At 49.2% G+C, this 27,616-nt stretch overlaps 1 protein-coding gene across 2 annotated transcripts in view; it reads left to right on the top strand.

Moving 5' to 3' along the window:
• Positions 1-25,214, top strand: part of LOC149350992 (sodium-dependent noradrenaline transporter-like) — a 102,528-nt gene extending 77,314 nt beyond the window's left edge. For both annotated transcript variants that reach the window (XM_089580178.1, XM_089580179.1), the window contains exons 8-15: positions 1,215-1,318; positions 6,331-6,568; positions 7,949-8,089; positions 13,372-13,471; positions 14,046-14,146; positions 14,870-15,037; positions 17,182-17,256; positions 19,520-25,214. In XM_089580178.1, coding sequence (XP_089436304.1) covers positions 1,215-1,318; positions 6,331-6,568; positions 7,949-8,089; positions 13,372-13,471; positions 14,046-14,146; positions 14,870-15,037; positions 17,182-17,256; positions 19,520-19,543 — 951 coding nt within the window. In that variant the 3' untranslated portion in view covers positions 19,544-25,214. The remainder of the gene's footprint in view (positions 1-1,214; positions 1,319-6,330; positions 6,569-7,948; positions 8,090-13,371; positions 13,472-14,045; positions 14,147-14,869; positions 15,038-17,181; positions 17,257-19,519) is intronic.
• The last annotated feature ends 2,402 nt before the right edge of the window (positions 25,215-27,616 follow it).

The following is a 27,616-nucleotide window of genomic DNA, read 5'->3' on the forward strand; positions in this document are numbered from 1 at the left end:
ACCCGAAGCCATTTAAAGGGGCGACGCCTTTCAACTTTCGCACACGCGAAGCACGACGAGGAGGAGACGACATACGCAGGGTGCTGACTAACAATGGAACGCCTTGCAGTCTCGTTCTCGTGGTCTCGTGTCACCCACTAGCCCACCTACACACTGTCGCATTCAACTTTTGGGCTCGGAAACGCTGTCGGCTTCGCAGTGAGCGGTACCTCGATTCCCTCAGTTGCCGAATAGGAGGCTTCACTAAATGTGGGAGCGCAAACTCGACGATTACGCATTATCACTCAAGGTGCGCCGGCATACATGAACACGGAACCTTAATCGTTACCGCACTGTGCCAGCAAACTCGACTTGATTTCAGTTATCGCCAGTTACATTAAGTGGTATATGTTCGGCATACTTAACCGATGGTGAGTCGTTTTGTTTGCGTTTCGTTCCATATATATGCTACTAGTCGTGGAGGCCGTGTTTATTCGAATAAAAAGGAGAGGGTGCCGGCCGCCGTTACTGCCTTACCTATAGGGCTGGCGCATGAACAATGGACGGCGGGGGGGAGGAGAACGGGGGTGAAGGGCATCGGCATAAAGAGGAATAAACAGAATGAGGGAGCAACGAAAGCAAGGAGACTGAAAAGGGAGAAGATATTTATGACTACATACATATATAGGTGTGCACAAATAGAAGAAAGCAGCTACGCGCGAATAATTGTATCCTACCATACGGTTATACGAAAGAATTCGTTGTCAATGCAAAGTGGGAATCTGGTTTCCGAACTGCTCTGATGATCACAGGGCTGCACACACGTAAATTTCCTGTCGCAGTCTAACAGTGACATTGACATTACGTTCGCGGGCCCTGCATGCCATCCTGATATTCCACCCCCAACCCTTTCAAAGCCTATTTTTGAGACGCTGTTTGAGAGTTAAAGAAAAAGCTGTGACTTGAAAGAAATATGAATCAATGCTAGCGAAGTCCCAACGAAAGAGCGCCTCACGACGAAAGACGCGAAGCACTACCTCCGTCGTGGCGCCAAGCGCTCGTTCGCACGCTATTGGGCGCCCGGCGCGCGGCCCTCGCCGCCGCGCGTCGGTAGCGTCACAATCTTCGCAGCGCCGGGAGCGTGCTTAGCGCGCACACACTTAGCGTTTGTAAACACAGCGTGGGTTCGCACGGGGCCATGCGGCTGCTCACGGCGCGTGTTTTGTCCGTCGCAGGTGTGGGTGGACGCCGCCGTGCAGGTCTTCTACTCGGTGGGAGTCGGATTTGGCGTGCACCTCACGTACGCCTCGTACAACCCGTTCCACAACAATTGCTACAGGTACGCGCACCAACCCTTTCTGCGTGTGACGCGCGGTCGCACGCGCGGCGAATCGCCCCCTCTCTTCCTGCGCCGCTCTTTCCCGTCCTGTGCGGCCGCGTGGCGCGTGGTATCAGCGACCGCTCAATCGCAGGCTCCGCGGGGTGCCTTATTAGCCGAGCTCACGAAGCCCGTTCGCGGAGCGGGACTATCGCGCATGTAGCGCGGCATTTATAGGGCGACGCTAGCGCAAGGTATCAACTTCAGCTCGCGAGTTGAGAGAGCGCCGGTGTATTCTCTACAGACATTCCTTCTGAAAGTGCTGCTGCAGTGTCGTAACGCGACTCTTTAGCGCTAGAGATTGCACATATATATATGGTGGTTTTCCTTTAGAAGTGTGACACCCAAAGGGGTGAGACGTATCGTATGAAAAACGGGGGGGAAACTTGTTAATTTTCTGCTTTCTTACTAGGTTTTCCCGCATTAAACCATACGGACCATTAAGAAACTTTACTACGCAAGCACATTAAGACTTCATGTTTATTTATTTTATTATTTTTATTTATTTACAGAAGACTGCTGGCTTTATTGCAAAGCCTTAAGCAGGAGTGGGTGTAAAATACACTTTGACAAAAAGAAAACCTCCTTGAGGCACACGCAACTCAGCACACAATACTGAAAAAATAAACGACCAAAAGAAACATTATACAATGTTAGACGACATCTCGCGTCAAAATGAGCACTGGCGGAAATAAAAAAAAAGGAAATGTTGAATGCTGCAAAATTGTTAAGCGACGCCGTAAACGACTCCACAGTAGAAGCCTCTACAATATTCGCTTTGAGGACATTCCATTCCCGCACAGTACGGGGGAAGAAAGAATTCTTGTACGTTTCAGTGTGGCATGAGTATTCCTTAACTTTTAAAGAATGGTAGGATCGTATCGAACGACCCGGGACGAGCTCAATGTACTTGCTGCTGTTAATTCCTAATTTGTTGTGAACAATCATGAACATATATTTAAGCCTCTCGCGGTATCTCCTGAGCTGCAAAGACTCCAAATTTGCTTTCTCAAGTTGCATGGTAGGGGACGTCTGCCAGCTGTATGAATTATAAATAAATCGCACTGACTTTCTTTGAATATTTTCGAGTGTTTTAATGTTGGGCGAGTTGGCAGTTCATCTTTATGTAGAAGTGTTTAGCACAAACAAAGACACGGACAAGAGAGACGAAACACACACACAAGCACAGTGGATATTTTCGAATTCCGGGCTGCATTTTGCAATGATTGTTTTCACGAGTCATAGACGATGACCGCAGGCCTCGCTTCGAAAACTTGAGACCCCGGCGATGCCTGTGGTGTTCGACAATAAATCTGCGCCGCTCGTCTCCACCTGCCGCATGCTTGGCTCCGGAATGACACCGCAGGTCTATTACGCCCAGAACTATTTCAGCCCTGCAGTTTGGAGTCAGACGCACGACTTGCGCCTGTGCTGTCAGCGCTTTGCAACGCTTTTTTTTTTTTTGTTCGCAACTGCAACAAACCTGCCCGCCTATGCAGTTCGTTATATTGTGGCGCCCATCGTATGGGGCATACTGAACTCCCCTCATTCATTAGCTAACATGCTGCCAAAGATTTGTGACAAGAGTCGCTACACCTTTTTATGACCACATTTTGTATGGCGCCCTTCATAAACTTTAGCCCGAAGCCATTGAACGTCGCAGCACGTCGTCATCCCAATACCGAAGGAACCAAAATGGCGGCCTACTGGTTTCGAGCTTACGCCTCGTACGCAGGGGGTGCGAAGTTCGATCCCCAGTTGCCGTCCGGTACGCACCGCTTTTTCATTGTTACAAGCTAGGTGCACTTGCGCCATTAAAAATCAGATAATCATTATCTATTACCGAAGGCGAGTAAAGATTGCTTCCTCCTCAACAGAGTTTGCCGCACTGCGCTGAGGTGTGCTTGCATGGTCTTCGCGGGAGCTCGCGAAGCTCAGCGTTATTCGCGTTCTCTCGCAGCGCCTGAATATAGAGTGTGGGCTGCCGCGCAATCGCAGTGAGGGCTATAAACAGTGACCTTACGAGCCGCCACAGGCTTAGCCTTTTTTTTTTTCTCGGCTTGCATGCTCTGTAAAAGTTGTTAACAGCGTCCTGGTCAAACCGCTGCGCGCTTTGCAGGAGCGCCTGGTGGCCCCCTAGTGCACAGACTGGGAATGAGCAAGTGGCGTCCTAGGCGAGTCACGTCACGGGTCTCATGCTCGCGCCTCGCGATCACTGTCGAGTTAATATTACCACGTGCCTTGAGCAAAACTGCTGCAGGAGCCGCCTGTTTGGCCGTAGCTCGCTGCGGTCGCGAAAGTTGATTCTCTAGCTGTGCTATCTCATATTCAACTGACTGTCAAAAAAAAAAAAAACTCTGAGAAAGCAAAGGCAAATGCCAAGCAGTTTCCAGCACATTCACTGGAAGTTAGTATATAAGTTAGTACGTACTCGAGAAGAAGCAATTACTTCTCATTGATTCTCAAGAAGGGCATAACATCCAGTTAGTGAGGTGGGTGCTGTACACTCTCCATCCATACTGAACGGCAACCAACAGGAATAAAAAGCCTCGTACAGAAACAAATTAACCCTTAATTTACTTCGTTAAACTAAATGTGATGTAAGCGCGCTAGCACAATATGCATGGACCCTTCGCATGTGTTACTTATGACGGTTTTACAGACAACGTAAGCGACAGATGCATGGTGCGACGCGGTTCTGCCTTTCCACATGAATGCAGCTGCCGCGACACCGGTTTGCCTCCTTTCCACTAGGCTGCAGCAGGCGCGCTGCCCTCTGTTCCACTTGGCTGCAGCTGGCGTGCATATCCTTTCCACGTGGCTGCAGCTGCCGCGAAACCGTTTTTCCTCCTTCAGCAGGACACATAACGGCTTTTTAGCTAGTGACCCACCTAGTGCTAACGCACGAAAAGGAAAGGGGCATTTCCGTCTCCCCACTTTTGCAATCGCAACCTGTCACCCGTCACTCTCTCTTCGTCTTCCCTCTCCCCCTTTCCTGTCCTCTGAAAATGTAAAGGGGATTTCCCTCTCCCCACTTTACAACCTGCCAACCGCGGCAGCTGGAAGGTGGAGGGTTCGTCCTCAGACAGGACGCAGTTTTCGCTAGAGGGGCGTCTAGTGCTACCGCAGAAAAAACAAACAAACAGCAACCATTGGAGGAGAGAATGCCGTGCGCCTGCTTACTAGCATCGTCGCGTGCCTGCCTGGTGGATCCAGAGTGGCGTTATTCGTCCAATAGACCTACGTGAGAAAAGACCTACGAGACCTACGTGAGCGAGCATCGCTTTAACGGAAAGAACTTTCCATCCGCTGGCGGCGGGCGCTCGCCCGCTGTCGATAAACTATGCCACTTTGTGACAGGCCGCTTGCGTGAGAGGAAATTTTAAACGCGATTTTTTGTTCGTTAGAGTGCGGCGCAGGCGTGCTGACTCATTCGTGGCTGACACGAAAGCTGAGTTACGGCTTCAGAGGGCCGTGGAACGCCCAAGAAGTGTCTCGTACGCGTCAGGGGGTATTCAAAAAGACGTAAAACCCAGACAGGCCGCGCACTGGCAGTTTATGGCGAAAATAAGCTTTTGCAACTCCGCTGCGTGTGCTTGCGTGAAACGTACGCCGCGGCAACTGTTGCGTGACCGTAAAATTATGCTCCTCGTTGCATAATGCATAGGAGAAGGTGCGCGACAGGTCACGCTTTGCATCGCGTTGGCATGAGACGAGTGACGGTGGCTTCGCAGTAACGAGGTGCTGATAACCCAGGTTTCGCACGTGTAATTGCCTTTTAACCGTGCGTAACGTAACGTGTCACCATTAGCAGTTCAAATTCAGATGGCTGCCGAAGGCAATGATGTAGCTGATTGTAGACTTCAGCCTCGTAGCAATGTTCAGTTTGTTTTGTTTTGTTTTTTGCCTGTAAGAAAAAAAATGGTCTGCCTGATATGCTATGCACTATTTACTATGGTACCAAGTCGGTACACTTGTTCCATTGTTGTAGGTCAAAAATATTCACGTAGGTGCGCATGGGATGAAAGAAAGCGCTGTTCGCATCATCACTACGCTGTTACCCAAGTCTGCTCTGGTGTGTGCAATAGAACTCACGAATATTTGTCCTAGGTAGTAGGTTTGTGCCTATTGAAAAAGGCCCGCTCGAACACTTCAGCCACTGCTTCAGAATTCTCTGCCTTGTCGAAAAATTGTCTGCCTTCCGCAGAATTTGCTGCCTTCAGCATATCTGACCGCGTAAGGGGCAGATCAGTTTCCCGCAGCAAATGGCGTGAACTTCCCGAAGAAAATATTCAGCTCAGTCCGGCCAATGCCCGGCATTTTTTACTGAACGCAGTTTGTCTAACACACAGCTTGGCTGTCAGTGAGTCCTGGTAGTGCAATGTCAGCTCGACTAAAACACAATTGTTCGAGTGTGACAAAAATGTTCGTCGCGTTGCTAATGCGCATAGTGCTGTCCGCTCACAATGTAATATAAAACCGAAAGCATACCTGCTTCGAAAAGCAGGAAAATTGGCTTTGTTTTTTGGTATGCGTCTTGCCTTTCATGCTACTCGTTTCTTCACCTGTCTTTGACATGTGTATTGCCCTCCCGTAAGCCTCGTCTTGCACGTAATGTTTTTCATTCTTTTTTTTTTTTACTGTGTATATATTAGTTCTGGAGGTTTATTCTGCTCGCTATCGCCTTTATCTCCTAACTAGTGCTCGTAGTTTTTATTTAACCATGCAAAGAGTAGCCGGCGCCACCTAAAGATGCCAGCATATGCATTCGCACGAATTTAAAGAAACAATAAAGTTAATAGAGTAGGCAAGTTTTAAAGACGATAATTTTTCCCTCTTATTTACCGAAGAAACCGAGCGTATGGAGCCTGTCTCGCTCACTGGGCCCGTGCGGCTCAGGCCCTCGTGAGCGGAGCAGGCGACGATGTGGGCCCAGGCTTGTGTCCAAAGGGGCGGTCGGCGTGCGCACGCAGGGACTGCCTCATGACGACGGCGGTGAACAGTTTCACGAGCTTCTACAGCGGCTTCGTGATCTTCGTGTACCTTGGCTACATGGCGGCCAAGCAAGGTGTGCCCATCCAGCAGGTGGCCACCGAGGGACACGGACTGGTGTTCCAGGTCTACCCCGAGGCCATCGCCACGCTGCCCGGCGGACCCCTGTGGGCCGTGCTCTTCTTCGTCATGCTGCTCACGCTGGGCCTAGACAGTGCGGTCGGTGTCCACTGTCACGCATGCGTGTAGCGAACGGCAAATCGATGCGATCACTCAGGCGACAGAGGCCGAGTGCCGTGTATATGATGAGGCGCAAGAACATCTATAAGCAAATGTGTGGATGCTCTGAACTGGTGCATCCAAGCACTCGAGCATCGGAGTAATGGAGGGGGCCACTGAGAGCGTGCGATGGAATCTTGCTGATGTTAGCGCCAGGATTCAAAGCTGCCACCAATATGAACTGCGACGCGGAAGAGGCAAGCGCTACTGTTCACAGCAATACATCATGCGATTATAGACGGCACAAAACTGAAGGAATAGCTGTCCCATTCTAGTGCTCGCTGTGTAAGCCTAGCTCCCTCGGTTTCGCTTCGTCGTCGGTCGTTTCCCCTAGCGTAGGAAGACTCGGGGCGAAAAAATAGACAACTGTACAAAGCTGTCGGCTCGGGGACACGGCCACTCTACCCTGGTCTCCCTCGACCCGCCGGCGAAGGCCAGCAATGGCATCCGAATTCGAACCGGGGGCCCTAACCCGAATCGTCCCTCAGCCACGAATGCATCCAGTCTTTCAGGATACTCGGCTGCATGTCTTTGTTCAGTGGCAGCCATAAGTGGCAAGTTTTAATCACTTGGCGAATAACCTAGCTCTGATTACTCGACGTACCCTGACAGTAGGCGGCAGTAATTTTTCAGTTTTCGCCATAAATCTTACTCTACGCTCTCTACCCGGCGCAGTGGTGTGAACTCTGGCCGTAGCTCACAACCCTGCGCTTACATGTAATGCAGCCTATGTAAGGTCAAACGCTGTCTGCATATGCCCATTCCGATGACTTGAATCTTAAAGCACTCGTTTTAGTTTATGTAGCAGGTAAACCATCGTCAAGCTGGTTACAGTAATAAATGAGTTTATTAAAACTTCCAGTCTTAATTTGCTCCTACGCTGAAGCGACGTGAGAAAAAATGTTAGTTCATGCTCTACGAAGTTTTCCCTCTTTTCTCAGGAGGGATTCGGTGATATTGTTCAGCATCATTAATCTTGTCCGCCTTGTAAGAAAACAGTTACCTCGATAGTAATGCATTCCACACTAAACCATACCATTTTGCGAAAACTCTGATTATCTAAGATTATGGACTGGTTCAAACTCATTGTTCCTTCTCTCTTGATTTCCGGTCGCATGTATTCCCCGCTCCCTTTATAGCGTCCCTGCAAAAATGCTGATCGAAGTGCCCCTAATTGGGCGCCAGCCTCGTTCAGTGACCCGCGTCTCGTCCCAACTGGCGGAGGAGGGCCGAGGACTCGTCGCATCGCTGTGCATTGGCCGAGACGCAGGTGGCGCGCAGTGGCTCTCCTAACGGGGAGATGGGCTTTCCCGTTCTCAGATGGGCGGCCTGGAGAGCGTCATCACGGGCCTCATGGACGAGTTCAAGACGTTCTTCTCGCGCTGGCGCTGCCGCCGGGAGGTATTCACGGCGATCGTCATCTGCGCCTCCTTCTGCGTCTCCATCGTCAACGTCACCAGGGTGAGTAGCCCCCAGACGAGTCGACCTGTCGCTGTGGACGCGTGCTCGGAAGCAGCGCAGAAACGAGAGGACGACACAGTTCCCGGAAGCGAAAGATGGGAACGACCTCTGTTGCTGTTCAGTTTGCCCTTGTAATTTTTTCATGGATTTTGTTTCAACTAGACAAGCATCTCTGCCCCCCGCTCGGCTCCGGGAAATAAAAAATAGTAAATGGATGGAGAATGCATTTTTGCGACCGTAACACCGCCGTCAAAATTGACCCAATCGGTTTTCCCTGTGGCTGCGGGGTCGGATTTAACTGAGGGGCAAATTTTAATTCCATAAAACTTCGTCGACGTCGCTTACGTCCGTGGAACAGATTTTGCCAACACTGCCGCAAACATCTGACAGGCTGCTTGGTGCTCATTTTTTTTTATTATCTTTCGTTTTAGGCAGTTTCCTTGTAAAAATTTAAATATCACTTTTCTCCTAAAAATAAACATAAAAGAAAAACATGGTATCTAGTCCATGTCCCAGGATTTCATAATAGGGTTCGCAGACTTCTGACGAGCGAGTGCTGCTTATGTAGGTCGTTTAGTAGTTTTGTGCAGCTTTTGCTGCCATACTAACAGCGTTGGCGATTTCAGCTTGCTTCGGGTTCAGATTTAATACTTATTCTGCGGCTATCTTTACTTTGGTAACTAAAGGGCGACACTTACCATGTAGTAGTATGGCAATGTTTGCAGTTCTTTAGCGAAGTGGGCTCCGATTGGTAGGTATAGCTGCAGGTGTTATTAGACAAGCCCAAAACAGAAAGCACACAAGGTGGAAGCCTAGAACAGATGGAACAATGTGACTTTTTCGTATATTTGGTTACTCTGACGCTAAAGTGCCAACATTCTTCTCTTTTTCTTTTTAATATCGCTTTTCATATTCACGTCGCATACGTTCTAAAATTTAAAGAAAGAAAGGATTGAAATAACAGCTGTTTACTCCGCATGGAAAATATTGGTGCCTGTGGCGTGCTACTTCAGTGCTACTGCACTATGGGCAAAGGAATGACAGAAAAGAGGAGAGAGTGAAAGTGGGAGCTGTTGTAATAATAGAGCGAGCTGCCTTCACGGTGTTTGGTGTCATAGGCATAAGGAGTTTTGTGTGCGCACGTGCTCATTATAAGCGCGTCAACCTTTGGGATTTCGAGGCGCAGCATTAAAGTTAAAATTTTCTTCAGCACGCCGAGGCTGCGTTGCGGGCTTTCGCTTATTTTTATTCGTACACATTGACCACGGCGAGATTCTTCTGTGCGAAGACGCACAGCCGCAGCGCGACAGCAGCAACAGTATTACGTGTAGCGTGTCAGAGATATAAAGTGCCACGACACATCACTGCAGACGGTCGAGACAAATGTGGTACTGCCGTTTGTAGCTCGAAGTGTCTCTTGTCTCCTGTTCCGATCTCGCGCTCCCTCGTAAACGCCGATCCTACCGCACTACTTGCGCTGCAGATTGCAATAAGTGGGACTTGGGTATTATGCGTGTTAGAAGTTCGCTCAGTTTCACAAAAGCATCCTGCATCATAGCAAGAAAAGGAGAACACAGCCGCAGCGTTTCTGCCATAATATGCAGCGTTTCACATAGCTTTTTAGATTCCATTTGCAAACTTCGCACCGAGAAATTAAAAAAATAAAATGACGCTACATAACACGAACTGCTTCGAGCGCTGTGCTGATAAGCCGGAAAACTGCAGCCGCTGCTGGTGTCTCCGCCATCGGCCGATCCCTCTCCACCGCCGACGCACATGCAAAGGCCCGCAGAGGAGTCTTTCGTCCGCCTTGTTTTTAATAAGGGGACAAACAAATTTGCGGGTTGAACGAAGTAATATTCGCAATGGCACTGCGTAAGTACCTCTCGCTGGGCTTGCGTCGTCATTTTCCACAGGAGAACTGCGTCATTCGTTTCACTTTTGTGGCCTCTTGGAAACTCGCCACGCGTGAAAAGGTGTGTCGCGCAACTTAGTCCTGCGTTAAATATTAAACGCTCCATATTGCTCAGATGCCTCATGAATGCCTGATACCACGGTTGCCACAAGAATTCCGCTTTTCCTCTTCCCTTCTCCGTGGTCTAAACAGTGTGAACAAAACATCTCACGAACGCGAGATTGCGGCCGCCCGAATGCGTTGTTGGCAGTGCGGTTAGGCTTCGCTGGACGTGCCATGCCAACGGCCAACAGCACGCTTGCTCAATCATGCGATGCTTATGACAGGCGCCCACAAAGTGGTTCACTTGAGCCTCGTCCGCTTTCGTAGCGGCTTAAGGCGGAAACTTTTCTCAGCGTGGCCTCGCATCAGGTGTACAAAAAGAAATTAAATTAATTATTAATATTGACGAACATTTGGCTGATGAAAGATAGAGAACAGGAAACAGGGCACCGGGCCAACCAAGTACATGTTTTCAAAGTGGGCTGTTCGGTTATTAAACCGTGGCTCGGGTTACGCAGGGCTCCAGGTCGTCGTAATGAAATATAACAGTCATCATTCGAGGCCCAAGAAGACCGCGTACTTTGTCTTTTGAAGACCATGCGGAAAACACGCGAAACTGCGATTGCTCCATCGACCACCCAAAATAAAAAATAAGCCAAACAAAAGCAAGTGCCGTTATTCTATTTCCTTCACAGCTTCGGCTTTACTCCTAAATGGCACAAAATACGCCATCCAGAAAACACCTCCATTTTTGTGAAGGCCTGAATATCAACCAAGCTGCTTTGGTATGGCGACAAAAAGAGAAGCCAGAGTTAAATCGGTCAGCCGAGAAAGCAAAGGGCGAACCAGCTGTAAAGCTTTATTTAAAGGAAATAGCGCGAGTGTCATCTACAGCTTTCTTTCTTAATTCGCAGTGAGGACAGCCTTTGGGGTACAATTTGCGCGTTCGGCACGGAAGTTAGGTTTAACGGGAGGAAAAGGAAAACTAATCATATTCTGGAGCTGCATAACCTTCATTTCATTTCACGTGCTATACCTAATCGTCGCTGCAGACGTGAAAAGTTGAGAACACGAAAGCGGTAGAGCTAACTACCAAAGCATCTCTGCGCACGCACAAGACGAAGATGAATGCTGTCCGCTAGTTCTGCATGATGGCCTTTCTGCTTCGGTATTGGGTTTCAAAAATGCGACGCCACAAATATTCGGATGGGTGCGCCACGTATAAAAGCTTTTGGAAACACAGTTAGCAAAATGATCGTAGGTATATTGGCCAAAACTAATACCACCATCACCTCGTAACCGACATGCAAAAAAAGCTTTCGTGCACCTGCCGCTGCATTTATGAATAGAAAAGAAGAATACCCATACCATCACACATGCACAATCGCGTGCCCGCTCACTTCCTCCCGAAGAGGATGCTCCGTCTCACACGCTACTGTGTGCGGTGAAGCACGCTTGTCAGGAGCATTGCATTAACCTGGCCAATACAGTCGAACACCTAGGCAGGAGGCAGGGAATCATGCTTAAAAGTCTGGAAGTGCCCCAACAGCTCCGCAAGGGGTCTAAGCCAAATTTACGGCCCAAAATAAGAGATGCAGAAAAGACACACGGTGAAAGGGTGAATGAATAAGAGGATACAAAACGGGTCCCTGCTGCCGAGAGGGAAGGACTCCATGAAACGAGGAGGAAACTGTCCCTACACCAGTTCCAGGAACACATAAACCCTCGGCAAACGCTGGACACCAGTTTCGCGCTCGCTTAGAGTGCTGAGAAGCAGCCGGACTCGGCGATCATCGGCGTAGACAGCGGCGTGCTGCCGACGCGTGGCGGGTGTTCCGTCGTCGCCGCCTCGCCGGGGCCACGAGTGGCTCCTTAATTAGCGCGGCCGGCTCCGTCCGACCGCGCACCGGGGGCGTTTCATTGTCGCCGGGATGGGCGGACCAGCTGCGCCGGCCACCGCGACTCCGCCGCGGGCGCAATTACGGGGGCCGAGCGTGCGCATTGCGCTCTGTCCGCGCGCAAACACGCGACACGGCAATAAAAAGAGGCCCGCGGCGATTGACTCGCAGGCGTCGACCTAATTGGCCCCGTCCCCTGAGTCGCCACCGGCGCGACTGGACTTCTTTACCCTGGGCCTGCACGCGCACGTGACACGAGACAGTTCCTTGCTTATAAAGAAAAAAAAAGTAAGTACAGGGCATAGGCCATAACGCGAGGTCCGGCGCGCTCCTAGAAGGAGCAAGATGCTCTGGACTTGCTGATACATCGTCATTCTTATTATTCTTTTCGAGGCGTGCGGTTTACTTCCAGGTGTGGTCAGGTGGTTCCAGGCAAGCGATTGCAAAATATGGAAGTCTGTCACCTAAACATGGTGCATCACCGGGGATCAGACAGTGAACAAGTAAATTAAATTTCCGAAGCGGGTGGCTTAAGCCTGTGAAAGCAGAGATACTCGGAGGGAAACGAGACTTGAGAGGATGCCATGCGCAGTGAATCAGTGCAGTTGATGGTAATCCCTCGGATCAGAGGATCATGCGATTCTAGCCATTTGGTGCTTTCTTGTGTTTACAACTGAACTGAGAAATAGTCCGCTTTTGTTTCCCCTGTTTGAGAACCTCGGGATGCGACTACAAGAAACGTGTGGTGCCAAAAAAAAAATCGAGGGGAAATTAACGATCGCTTTATTATGTGCAGAATCTTGAATTTTGACCCCGATATAGTGTCGCGGAACTGGTGGGCAGAACAGCAGATGCCAAGAGTAGCGCCTTCGGCAATTTTGGGAGAGTTCGACCGAAACGCAAGCGCTCTCCAGTTGGTGCAGTGCGCGTGTCATTCCGACTTCAATCTACGAAACGTCACACTGTTCGAGGCATGATTTCTTGTACTGGACTCTGCTACCTGACATATTTCTTGTTTCTTTTTTTTGACAAGAGATGATTGCAAAGAGGTGCAGTTAGTCTAATCACACTGCTGCTGCATCTGGTGAACGTTCAGCGCCCCTCATTCACAAGTGGAACGGCGCTATAAGTCGTCAGTTACTTCCAAGCAAAGACATTATACTTGAAACCTGATTCTAAAAACGAAGCCTGCAGGGACCGCAGGGGTTCTTTTTCGCATAAAAGTTGAACTTCGGAAATTAAAAACAGAACACAGCTGTGGCCAGCGCAAAGGTTAATTTTCAAAAGTTAATGCGTCTCCTGTATTTTCTTTTTTGTTTTCTGTTCGTAATCCCCTGGTGGTGTGACGTGTTTCGCACGCGAAGTACCGGATAGAAACCGTAAATCGCTGTGGCTTGCCGCCGCCCTTACCGTCGTCCGATTCGCAGGGAGGCGGTTACATGATCACATGGCTGGACACCTACTCCGCCGGAATCTCCCTTCTCTGTGCTGCTCTGTTCGAGTCGATAGGCATCGCCTGGATTTACGGTGAGTTGACCGTACAACTGGCGCTCGGAGTGCAGCGAGCGCGTGGGCGCGCGGTGCTGCCATCTCGCGTGAGCTGCCGTGAGCTAAAGTGCTGGCGACAAGAGTCTACAGTCTACAAATTTCAATCGGAAACTTGCATTTCCGAGCCGAAAATTGTTTCTGCGCGTGACATTTTTAATCCCTCGACGAACAAGGTAAAATATGCAGTATGCGAGTCAGTAGACTGTATGCTTTGGAGGATTCGTGGCGTCGTTACTAATGAGAACGGCCTTCAACAAAAACATTTTTACAAAACGCGACCATGTGAGTCGCGTTTATGAGTCGCAAATAAGTCTCTTGCGCCATCCTCATTCTTCAATGTTAAAAAACTTCAAAGTACTTTTTTTCTTTTTGAACAAAATGACGAGCGAAAGGAAGTGTGAATTATGGCACCCTCGCCTTGTGATCGTTTGTTAAAAAGCCCTGCTATTCAGTGCTGCGTTACTGGACTTGTTATCTCTTCAAACTAGAGTCATTTTGAAATTGACCTGAATTGACAAACGTTTCTGCTGCGAAACTCTCTCCCATGTAACAGGCCTGGACCGATTCTGCGGCAACATACATGAGATGTTGGGTTTCCGTCCGGGAATTTTCTGGAGGCTGTGCTGGAAATTTATCACTCCGACTTTCCTCGTGGTAAGTTCCATATCACTGCAGCTTTGGCCGAAGCCCAGCACGATATTAGGCTCCTTGATATTGGGTTTCATGCTTTTGCGAAATAAGAAAACGAGAGCAAGGCATATCAACAAAACAAGCGATTAGCTGCCAGAATGTATGTACTATTTTTTTTCCTTTCGGACACACACGTGTATGCTTTGAACAGTCACTGCATAGCAGCAATAATATTTAAGACAGGCCGGTGGGAATGCGGAGCTGAATGGCACCTTGCCGCTCTTAGACCTGTTTGCTTCGCTGCGATGTTTTCAATGTTTCTTATTGGTCATGCTTAGGTAGATCCTAAAAATAATGGCTCCTTTGTATACCCTCTCCACTTGAGGTGTTCTCTGAGCACAATGCTCTGACATCGCTTTGTATCGCCCGTCAGTCCTCCCTCGCCCTGCAACCGGCGAGACATCTGAGTTAGCCAAACTTGTAAGGGTGACTTGCCTAATCTGGCTGCGGTCGGATGCTTGAGTTCCGGACCGCGATGATTTCTTTTTTCTGTTACGAATAGCAGTAAAGTTTACAGCCTAAACTTTGCAGCCGTTGGATTATGCTCAGCGGGGCTGAAAAGGTATTTGATAATGGTGGTATCTAAATTCCCGGCCAACGAGGCTTCTGTGATAGACGGCGCAAGTGCCTCGGTGCGGCCGCATTCCACGAGGAGGCGCTTCATTCGCTGTGCGTGTGTGCCCGCAGGCAGTCATAATCAGCGGCATTGTGAACCAGGCGCCGGTGGAGTACCACAACTACCGGTACCCGCCCTGGGCCATCAGCATGGGCTGGGGCCTGGCGCTCTCCTCGGTCTCCATGGTGCCCCTCGTCGCCATCATCAAGCTGTGCCGGGCCAAGGGCAACTGCACACAGGTGACGCTTCTTCCTTCTCGCTCGTCCCGTGCTTCTCTTGACGAGCGTTAGGATGCGCATGCTGCATCTCTCTGATAGTAAGTTTTTGAGTTTTAGACGCTCGCTGGCGACATTCTCGCAGGAAACTCTGGTCATCATCAGATCGCCATGTCGCCAATCAACATAGTGAAGTTCTTTGATAACGGATTTTGTGCTATACTGATCCTTCGACGAGTGCAGTTGAAAGGTGCTTAAGTTTTAACAGCCATCATGCGAATTACGATAACCATCGATAAATACAAAGAAATAATCTACATTAACCTCTCTGCGCCTGCTTTTTGGTTTAAGTTCGCAGTTACTTAACGAGGTGTGCTTTTGATTTGCAAAATATGTGCAATCTCTTCGCAGGCGGCAGCAAAAAATAGCGCCCCACTTCTTGTATAATTCACACATTCTTCGCACCACTCATGATGACCACTCTGGCCACAATGCTGCCCTCTTGACACGCGGCCTGTGCGTCAGTTACGCGAGCCAGCGTGATTTTTGAGATGTACTGAAGGCGTATGTCATGAACTCCAAATTAAATTCTCGGCAGCAATACCAACCAGCATGGATTAGACGCTGCCGAAGAACGGGACCTTAGCAATGCGAACTGCAACGCTTCTCTTAAAATCCCTTCTCATTCTACTTCTTTCTTCAGCTTACCCCACTTGTCTTTTGTCTATGTGGGGTCGTTGTTCCTATTTTGTGTTCCCCTAATAATCCACACGTAATACGAGAAATCCTGCATCAAGAGCTGTGTGTGCTTCTGCTTTTTGACGCTCAGAGAAAACGAAAGGCCAAATACTGTGCGCCGTTTAATTCTCTTTTAATCAATTACAAAGATTATAACAATACGAAAGTACTGCTAAACGCGAGTGATAATCATGCGTAATTCGCGCCTGGGAAATGAAGCCTATTGCTTAATTTCCATATATGGGTAGCATGTATGCCCATGAGAATATCATGGTTATACAATTTCCTCGAAAGCGGCTTAAAGGGCAACTGTAGCACTTTTTGAGAATTTCTCGATATTCAAGGATTCAAATCTATATAGGCTGTAGGTAAAGCATGCCAAGTGTTTTTGCACTAGCATTTAAAATAAGGACGTAATCAACGATTGAATTTTGCGCTTCTCCTCAATGCACCGAAGGAGTGCAGGGAAATTTGGCGTGACGTCAATGAAGGTATGATTTCAAATTACCGCTGTCGTCAGCCACACCCAGCCCTGACTCGTTAGACGCCGCCAAAAAACTCTCGGCAGGGTTTGCTTTCGGTGGTGTTGATTTTTTCCTTCAAAGCAGGCGTTTGTGCGTTGGAAATGTACCGATACCTTCGATGACGTCATCGTGCGCCCCCCACATGGCATTATGCGCTGCGGAGAAGCATGAAGGGCGTCCGGGTTTTAATCGGTAATTACATCACTATTTCAAGTCCTAGCCCAAAAATACTTCGCATGCTTTACCTGCAGGTTTCACACATTCGTCTCTCTTAAGCTCGTTGAATTCTAAAACCTATGCAGTTTCCCTTTAAGTCGGTTATTCATTTTTTTTTCCCGAGCTTGTCAAGTACGTATTTTATGCGTTTCTTCTCTTTACCTCTCTTTTTTTTTTCTTTTTGCGTAGCATTGTTGTTCATACTCTTTTGCATATTGTCTAGTTTACAATTATTCCAGCGATGCACCGTGCATGGCATTGATGTGCTAATTGGACAAGACGTTGGTCCAGAAGTGGTACTAGCGTTTGGTTTCTCGCTTCCTATAACACACTCCGCTGGCCACTGATCGAAATTCTTAATGTTTTACACGCACGAAGAATTTCCGAGTTAAACAGCTAAACATCATTTGTTTCTCCAAATATCACACAAACAACAATTTCCCGGAATCAGAGACTTAAATTTGGTCTCAATAAAAGTATACCTAAGCTCGCCTAGGAGCAAGTGGCCGTCTGTTATCCAACATTTGCCTCGTTTATTGTGGCCACCCCATCGAAAGGTCATAATCCTTAATTTATTTCTTCATAAACGCGGCGATAACTTTGCAGCCACGATGTGCGGTCTTCGTGCTATTTCGTGTCGTTGGTATTCGTAAAAAAAGCCGCTATACGGGTGCGGTGCTTCTGTTGCAGAGAATTGCGTACACCATAACGCCGGCCGCTGAGAGGCAAGAGGAGAAGGAAAAAGGCGTTGTCGAGAGGTTCAAGGTAAGTAGGTTCCGTTCTTGTCTCCCCTTGCAGCGCGTCTTGCATTATCGTCGAAGGTCGCTTTAGACAACTATTTTGCTCCCACCGCCGGCAATTTTGCTTTGCGAGAGTGCAAGTAAAAATCTCCACGATTACAAGACGTGGCAGAAAGTGAGTTTCTGCTCGTCATGAGTCGCATTTCGGGACTCTCTCTCTCACTTTTTTGTTTATTGTTATAAACTTGGGTTACCATGGCAAGATAGCGCGCTCAAGGGATATAATATCGAATACCCCCACCCCCTACACCATCTATTCTTTTTGCGATAGACTCTTTGAGCATGACGGCAGATGCACGGTTAGTCGACATTAACTACTAATAATATGTCGTTTCCGCGAAATGTAATCAGCTTTTGGTTATGCCTCGTCGTGCATTTAAATCTCAAAAACGAGATTGGAATCGCTTGCATCCATCAGTCACAGCCCAGCGCACCATAGACGAATTTATTACCCTCGCTGAGAGCTTTGTACTTTCATTCCTCTCATCTTGCTCATATTCTTGTAATACTGTACTCTTCTCAGTGTATTTATTGTACTCAAGTTCCATCATCAGTTTTTTTTATGACACAATTGCTTTATTTATTACTGCCATTTGTATTGCATGTTCTGTCTTTATTTTCTGCTCTTAAAATCTGTATTTGTTTTTGTATTGTACTGAACCTTTATATGTATGTTTTGCCCTCTCCTGTAAAAATCCCAAGAATGGATCGACAGTATTCCGAAATAAAAACATTAATTCAATGCCAACAAACCAGGCATGAACGGGTACTGAAAACAGGGCTGGAAAAGCAACCCATAAGACAGAACGCGATCCTGTCTATCAAGATTTTGACGCAGACGTGGTAGTGGTGTAGCCAAAATGATTTTTGAAAACTTTTTTTTTCGGCTACGATCACGCTGAGTACGTACATTTAGAGCAGAAAATAAAAACGCCGTTATTTTTCAGCTTAGCTGTATTTTCGTCTCAAAAAACGCATAGATCTGACTTTTCTTTTACAAAACGATCTCTTTTGAACATCCACTACGCACACAGTACAGTGGAAGTCAAGCACACTATCAGATTTAAATCCTAAAAGGTGTATTCCAGGACGGGAGTAAGCGGAGTACGAGAATGTTCTATTCTGACGTCGACAACGTCAAAGACATGTACTCTCTGTTGTTAATTTTGTGACGAAGTCTTTGAGATTCATTATTGCATGTGGGCTCAACAGAACTTAAAAGATATTTTAATATTCAGCGACTTACACATTACTGGTGCCTAAATTCAGGCAATTCAAGGACAGCCAATTCCCGTCGAAGTCCCATCTTGCGCTGGCAAACTATGCCGGTCAGTAAAATACCAGGATAACATCACTACTGAAAAATTGTGGGCTATTCAAAACGGTGGCATACTGGGCTAGTTGGGCGTTATCTCTTCTATTGTGCCTTCGTCGGTATGCGCTACTTGCTTAATACATTTGCGATGTGTGTAATACCAGTAGGAATCGTAACAGAAATAATTGTAGGTTGTAACGTAGCGTCGAAGTTATCGCTTTGCCAGGCGCCTTGAACGGCCTTCTTCTGTACGCAGAAAGAAATAATTCATGTTTCCGGTTGTGCGCTGTCATATAATATCTGTTTCAAATTCGAAACGCGGGAGTACCACATTCACGCTCTGTTCTTCTATGCAACCAAACTATTTTTGGGCGCACACATGAACTGTGCGTAGGCGAGGTGCGTAGGCGAGGTGCGTAGGCGAGGTATTTAGATGTGCTCTGCTGACGTATTCGTGGATATTTTCGCGTGGCCCTCTAGCTGTCGCACACAGCACAAGCAGTTCTGTGAGGTTTAGGCAACGAATCCTCGTTTACATAGCGCCGCAGTCGAAGCGATTTTAAATGTACGCTCAGCCAGCGTCCGCTGTACAGCTTAATCAGGAATTATAATGAGATGTAGAAGATACTTACATTACACACCGACCACTTTACGGCGTAGAAAAGAAGCGAATACGGCCTCGAGTACATAGTATTTCACTGCCTCGCAGCCTTCAGTTATTAAGGCACATCTCAGCAATTACATATTTTTCATGAGTGAGGTTGGGCTGCATACGCGTCAGCTCTCTTGCTACATGTGGCTTCTTTTCATGCACTTTTGCGAGCGCGTGTCGTGGACTTACGCGGTATGCTGTATCGTGTTCGTGTTCGATGCGATGCAGACGCTCAAGATGCTTTTTGCTTGTTCTCTGCAGCTTAGCCACTGGACATACGTCTAAGCTGCTCCACATCGACCATGGTCTCTACCTTTGCTGAAGATGTCCCCATAGTGACAGTACCCGCATTTGTTTGGACAAGAGTCTCTGTGTTCTCGCCAAAGCACCAAATTGTGCGCTCTCCCACGTGTTGCCCGTCTTGCGTTGCTTCCACAACACCCTACGCTAAATGACTACCAAGGTGCTCGAGAGAACGTCATACGTGCCGAACGGTTCGTCACGTCGGCAGGTGTGCTCATGGTGGTGCGTCCAGACGCTTGTGCTACGGTTTCCTGCTCCAAGGGCAGCACTACTGCGAGACCCACTGCCAGGACGACTCCACGTGCACAGAAATTTACGGTGTGTGTGCGGGGATTATGCAACAAGCCAAAGGTCGAACTCTGTAAAACAGCCGAGTGCGACGCCGACAGAGCGTCGGGCGAAGCGCTCGGGGAATTCCATCGGCTAGCAGCTGCGGCTGAGAAGGTTGTCGCAAGCATGCGCTACTCACACTGGTCTTATCTGACGCTGCTCAGCCGTATTTACGAGCTACGTCTCTCTGGGGACCAACAGCATTCTCCTTGAACGTGGCATCCCTTCCTCGTAGAAGTCAGCGTCATCTTCGTGAGGTCGCTAGATTTTGGTGTAAGTCTCTATGGTCCGGAGATTCAAACATAACCCTCGATCTAGCTTAGCAGGTACGTCGCGTAGTACCAGCCCCCGCCCATGCCAGCACCCGCTGTGTATGTTGCGTGCACGCTGATGGTCATGCCTGGTGCGTCGCCCTTCCAAGGAGGTCAAAGAGACTTTCGCTTGTAGTCGAGCACCCATGGCGCCCCACTAGAGCTGCACAAAGTCCGACAGATAACTGCGCAGTCCCATACCGTGAGCTTCCCTGTGCCGATGCATGTAATAAGCTCATCGAGGAGCGGCCCTCCGTCGCATTGTAGAAGGCACGGCACGTAACGCTGTCGTCCAAGTCCGCTTCCTTTACTCCGCAAATGCCGCAGATCAAAACAGTACGGCAGTTGCTTTCCTGTCCCCGAAATTAGCAGGCACGTTTTGACGCTCGTCGCAAACAGAAGAGCAGCGCAATATTTATCAACGGGGCCAGTGTGCCAGGTTAAAACTGCCTGAGTGGTATGGACGGCCGATCAAGAGGACATTTGCACGTTGCAGAGCTGCTCCACGGCGCTGAGCTTCGTTAGAGTAGAACTCGGTGAAGCTGGGGCTCATTCGGGTTGTGTGGCATGTGTTGGGGACCACCGGCGGGTTGTTTAAGTTAGGTTAGAGAATACTTTTGCTGTGTCGTTGTATGTACAGAGAGCGATATTGCGTATCACAAGGCAGAACTTCACATAACCACAACTCTTGTCTGCTCATCGTCCCAGTTGCACGAAGTAAAAAAAAGATCAGTAAAAGTAAAAAGAAAGCTTGATGGAGGTAACGAAAGGTGAATTTGCGTACACCCTCATAGGGCATAAGGAAGGATTTTACTCAGTTCGCGTATTATATATTCGGCTCTATTTTCGCAGTTTTACTTCGAACTTCAGTATCGACAGCTGACAGGCGTGTCCGACTGGAAGAAATCTCGTGATGTTTAAACCCTGGATGTATTAAGTTGGCTTGTCGCACCTAGAGCTCTTGAGGACCCCTGTAGACGCCTTTGGGTTGTCCAACAAGCGAGTGGAAAGGCATAGGCCAAAGCTCTATTTTACGTAATGCAGCGCGTTTTATTTCTAATGCTTCAGGACCAGTCACGAAATACTTTCACTTTACGTGACCCTATAAACGTAGCACGTCCGAGAAAAGCAGTGGATGTTTCACTGTAGCGCACATTATTTTATAGTGACTTGTATATAAATATAGCCGCTGCAACGCGCATACACTGACGTGTGTACGACCTCCAGTGCTCGACACGCATCAACAAACTGCACAACACAATGAGCGTTCCATGTCTGACTCAGCTTGAGGCTTGGTGTGCGAACATGCTCTCACTGTCGCTGTGCACTTCCGGCCCAGTGTCGGAGCTCTCCGGATCTCCCGTTGTACCGTTCCCCTTCACGTCTGCGGCGTAGCGTCAGCGCAGCCGCAGCTGTAGCCATTGTAGCCGCACCGCTTCCTCATCCCCTCGCAAGAGTGAGCTGATCGTGACGGGCGCTTCGAGACCACGCGTCCCGATTCCCCTGTCGGCAGGCTTCTCCGTGCGCCCAGGTGCCCCAATGAAAAGCGCCTTTCCGTTGCGGAGTGAGCCCGCGGCGAGGCAGCTGGCCTCGCGTCGGACGCAGTGGGTGAAGTTTCGCGCGGTACTCGCCCTGACTAGTTTCGAGCTTGAAACCGACAACATGCACATTCACACCTTCCGTCTCCGCGCTTGGCGTCAGTCGTAGTATTCCGTCACTCGAGAGAGTGACGTACCTCTGACATGGAACAAACGGAAAGAAGCGTGAAAAGCTGCCAACTTTATTTTTGAACTTGAACAGTAAGATGGTTCCGTCAAGCCTCGGAAAGTTTTATTTTTATGTTTGTTTCGCGATGTGACCAGGGCTTCACGGAATATAGATTATATGTCCCTTTGTCATACCTTCCCCCGGTGGCGAGCTTTGCAGGCATCATCTCAAGTATCTCATCACATACTGATGGCAAGTCCACAAATGTCGAATGTCTGCCTTCAGCCGATCGTCAGAACGTAGAACGCGTTTTCTTTTTCTTTTAGCTTTATTTTGATTTCTGTTGCTTGCATAATGTGAAAGCAACCCTAAATATTTATTTTTCTTTGCATACCAGTGTGAACCATTTCACTGTAACGCCAGACAACAGCTTGGAGGAAGTCCCATACTTGAAAGTGCACGCATTACAGCATACCGCTTCTGCATACAGAACTCATATGACGAGTACGGTCTTTTTGTGCGTTTTTCATTATTATTTTTTTCGAAGCGTACTTGGAATGTAATCAACTCAGGATGTTGGAATGAAGCGGCGTTTGCCCGACGCTTCATTTCCCGCGGCTCATAGCGCCAGCGGAGACGCGTAAAGATCGTAGTCCATTGTCTAGCTTTGACCACAGTGGTGTCCAGACATGTGTGCTATACGGGCAGGTTCACTGTAAACATCGCTTGTGTCCACGCACACACAGAATGAATTATATACCTGCCATGTCAACGTTGGTGCATTCTGGAGGCCCTTACACGCAGCTTACTTTAAAACACCTCACGGATTCTGTGAGCGTAACAAAAATAGGCCATCTTTGCATAGCTGCCACGTCGTGTGCCTCATTGGAGTATCTCTTCGCACGAGTTTGGTGGCGCGGCAATCTCGCCCCCCCGTTTAATGTCTGCCGCATGAGGCTGTTTCTGAGATGAGCGAAAAATAAAAATGGGGGTCGTGAGAGGGTGGCGAGTGGGCGCAAATAGGTTGTGAATGTCCGCTGCCTCCAGAGAAGTTTTCTGACGGGGTGGAGCTGTACGCCCGGGACAGCGGGTGGCTGGTAAGCGGCTGACGCGTCTCACGTCGGACGCCAACGCATCAGTGTACGGCGGTGGCTGCCCTCGCGTACAGCGCTTCCCCGGCGCGTTGTTTCCATGTAGCGGCCGCGTTACCCCTTGAGACCTTCACCCGCCAGCTCCCTTTATCCACGTAATGTGTGACCGTTAAATTCAGAGTACGCGCTTAGGAAAAAAAGCCACTCGACTATTTTGCGTGGATATGCGCTTCATATTCAACACGTGGCAAGCATGCAAGGTAATAATGGAGTACTATGCGAGCCTCTTTCAAGGGCAGCATTATTTTTCTCTCGCCGAGCACGTTCGTATTCTTGATGTGTGTCCGAGAGGCGCGCTTGAAGTGTTATTAAGCCTCGGCAGCGGTGGCGGCGGCGGCGGCTGTGGTGCTCGCTGGTCTATACGCGAATGTGCCGGCAGGATGGCCACCTCACGAGTGGAACTGTGACTGGGGAGAGGGAGCAGCGTCACGGACCATCACGCACGGAAACGTCTTGATGCTTCTCGCTTGTGAAGAAGAAAGGAGATGTATTACAGTATCCGGCAATATGCACGTTTCAATGCAATGAAGGACAGAGCGGCAAGGTCAGATTCGCACCTGGTTATCCCTTCCGGCGTCCTTGCGCGGGAAGAGCGAACGAATGACCGGTTAGAAGCCCACCACTGAACAAGAAAAAGAGAGCGAAGAGGTGAGGGCAGGAGGAAAGACAGGAATATGAGGCTGCAGCGACGCGCGGCAAGCTAAACGCCCCGCAGACTGCACGGACGCCCTTCCCGCCTGTAGCAGAGAAAACGAAAACATAGGAGGAGGTATAAATAACCAGAAACGCGCTCAAGGGGCGAGCACGAGGTTGGAAAGCTATGACCTGTTCGGCCACGTTGACGTAGGCCACGCCAAAGGCTTCCACTTCTGCTCTGCATGAGGTATATATATTATGCACTGCCTTGACTGTCGAGTGGCGGCAACGCAGCTGAGTATAGCTCCCGCCAGCAAGTTTTTATTTTTTTTTCTAACGCAAGCTCACCAGCATTTATCCCGGCTTTCTGTGCGTGTATGGGTGAAAGAATGTTTGCACACTTACACGGGTGTATCTGCGGCAGAACAGAATCTTTGCTTAAGCAGACATGGCTTGACATGCAGGAGTCCACTCACTAAGGCATGCCGGCCGCTCGTCATCCCCAACAACATCTTATGCATTAAAGGAGGACAGGAAAAAAAAAGTAGAAAAGGCATGCGAGTCGCAAAGAACGAGCTCCGCTAAAGAAGGTAAGAAGATCGAGCTTTCTTGAATTTACAACAACGTGGAGCGTTTATATAGCACCAAACGTACCTTGGACCAAGCTAGAGAACGCTCCGTAGCATGTCTGACTGTCGAAGCGGCGACGCGGAAGCTTCGTTTTTATGCGCCGGTCATATCACGATTCTGGCAGAGATCACGAGGGCAGGTTGTAGAGCATGGCTCCTCGCCGGAGCTTCGGGGGTCGCCCTCTGGTCGGAGCGCGACACCGAATTCGTTGACGGACCCCTGGCGGCACGCCGAAGGGAGGTGGCTCCTGTCTTGTTTTGCGTTGAGCAGGTCTCCTCCCTTCGGTGTCTTGTCCTGACGCCGGACCGCTCAAGGCGCACACGTCGAGTCCACGCCGAGCACCACGCTGGCCGCTGCCTTACCATGCTCTGTAAGCGGCACTGTGAAAAAAAAAAAAAAGAAACCAGTTTGTAGGACTGCGTTCAAAGGGCCACGGCGCCAGATGACGAAAAGCCAGCGGCTTTCCCGCCTGTGTGTCGGAAGAGACACTCGGCAGGCGTGTTGTTTGCGTTTTGAGCGCTGGCACGTGAAACGCGGCGAGCACCGTTCGGCGCTAGCGTGAATTTAATTATTTGCCAGCAGCCGGCCGGTGTCTCGCACGCTTCCTCCCGGGCTGACGAGGCCCCGCTGCGCGAGGCACTTCATTTCGCCGTCCGCGCGCGCTCTCACGACGCGTGGGTCGCACCGCGATTAGATCTTTGTTCTCGACTGGCTCTTTCATTTCTGTACATAATCAGTGGCGCTCATGGGTTCTCTCTTGTTGCGCTGTTGTTCTTCATGGTTGGTTGTTCTCGCTCTCTTTCTGCTGTTACTACTCTGTGCTCGCTTTGTTCGCGCGTGAAATGGGTGTTGAAAATAAAGCAAAAAAAGGAAAAAAAAGTGCGACAACGGCGCGCCCAGCGCGTGCAGTGTCTTGTCACCGCTCAATCACGCTCGTTCTCCGCGGCCCGTCGCCCATCGGGCTGTCGGCGTCATGGCCCGTTATCGTCCGGGTCTGCCGCCACCTCGTTTTGGCGCAATTTCCGGCTGCCTGCCGCCAAAGCGCGGCGGCCCTGTCTGCCGCTGGAGCCTACGATAGCTGCCGCCACCTTGCTGGCTGCACCTGTTGCTGCTGCTGCTGCCGCCCATGGTGCGAACTCTGCTTCTCCACGTTCGCACGCGGGCTCACCCGTAATCAACGAGCAGCCCTCTCGTCTCTTCCACGCGCTCTCCTGACGCAGGGGCCACTCAAGTTTTGCGATTAACTGCCGCCGTGCAGTGTGGGTTCAGCAGCGTGCGCTTAGCTGTAGCGACTGAGTTACTGAGGGAAAACTCCAACTGCGTCCACTGTCGCTGCAATAGCAGACAGCTGCAGGACCAGACGCTGTCGTCACATGGCTGACTAAAACACCGGGATGAACCTTGGACACGGTCTCGGCACCTTTCGCACGGAACAGCGGAAACGTTACGTGGGGGGGGCAGCGTTGTTAAGGCGAGACAAAAGAGCGATTTCTTTTTTTTATTATTGTTGAGGGGGGGGGGGGGGGGGGCATAGACGAGGCATTTTGAAAGTTGGGCCAAAAGTCACAGGCGAAGAGAACATAATTTTGCAAAACTGTCTCTATAACAAGATGCCAACACGTCCTTTACGCCGGAGCGTACACTAACTGGTCCTTTCCGCAACGGCGCCCTTCATGGGCAGCAATTTTCCTCCAAACGATTAACACCACGCCTAGCATTTTTTTTTGTAGTAACCATTTTTTCCTAACACAATCCAGCACTGACCACTGCAGATTACAGCCAGCAGAAAGAGCGGCCTTGTTTCGTCCTTGCCGCTTTATTACTGATTATAGATGAACACTAACTAGCCAGACGTTGCTTAGTTGCTCAGACATTTCAAACCTCCACCTCAGCTGCAAGGGACGCCGTAGTGAACGGCTCCGGATTAATTTAGATCGCCCTGGGTTCTTTAGCGCCCATAGAAAGGTCAGCACACGAGGGTTATTAAATTCGCTTTCCTCAAAATGCGGCCACCGCCGCCGCCGGGTTCGAATCCGCGATCTCGCGCTCAGGCCGGAACGACAGAGTGCCCGGCCCACCGCGACGAGGTATACGGAGGACGTACGGCCTGCGCGCGGTGTCTGTGCTTCTCACAAACACCTTAGCATATGAACTCCGATGCAGATGACACCCGTAAAACGTAATGTTATATGGCTCCGGTGATGGGATGACAAAGAGCTGCCTGAAAATTCGAGGGCCCGTTGCACACCGTCGAAATTGCTGGCTGTCCATGTGAAGACACCGCTAAATTTTCTGTAGCATACATATTTTTTTTTTTTCAAAAATGTGGTTGGTATAAGCTCCATAAAAGCTTTTTACCTTTAAAAATATTTATGCACATACAAGGCAGGGCATGAAAGGGGACACACACAGGGGCAAACTTCAACTGGATTTTATTGTGATTGCAAGAAATATATATGCTTTCAAAATGAAAATGATCATTCAGACATGGCAAATACAAAAAACTTCAATGCCACATGTGCGGAAACCGAACGCGACCCAGTCATACCAGTTCCCCATCCAAGAGCTTCAATTCTTTATTCCGTAAAGCTGCTGATGGAGCACTCACGCAACCTTGGCCATATCTAAGAATTTCCCTCGCCTCGACAATCTCCCGGGTCAGCTTATTCCTATGCGAGTGTGTGAGTGAGCTTCTGCGGCTTGTTCTTCATTCAGCTTTGCCTTAAATTTTATTTTGGGGTACATGGTTTCAATGACAGCTACTACCTTTTTTCGGAAGCCTGCAAGAAAAGGGTAGCAATAAAAGCCGAAGCCAGAAAGCAGCAGAAAATGGCTCTCATATCATACATTCCCAAAGTATCTCATCACCTGAAGAAGGTCGGATCTCGCTCCAATGTTAGGGTCATATTCTCAGCCCCCGCAAAACTTGCAAGACTGTGCAGAAAGAGCTGCCCCATAAAATATGAGACTGCAAGGTGCACGATATGCATCAGAAGAAGTTTGTGGACTGCAAAGAAGGCGTAGTTTATCTAGTACCATCGTCACGGCGGAAATGCTACATCGGCCAAACTGGCCGATGCGTAAATGAGCGTCTGGGCGGACATTATCGCAAAGTAGGGCAATGCAGTTATGGGAACATATGGCAGAGCATTGTAGTTCGTGCAAATGGTGCAGTTCTATCTTTAATGGTTACCGGATTTCTTACTTACATAGGAATAAGCTGACCCGGGAGATTGTCGAGGCGAGGGGAATTCTTATATGGCCATGGTTGCGTGAGTGCTCCATAGTAG

The sequence above is a fragment of the Amblyomma mixtum genome, chromosome 3, assembly GCF_055824585.1.
Source record: "Amblyomma mixtum isolate Tamu chromosome 3, ASM5582458v1, whole genome shotgun sequence".
NCBI classification, from domain to species: Eukaryota; Metazoa; Arthropoda; class Arachnida; order Ixodida; family Ixodidae; genus Amblyomma; species Amblyomma mixtum.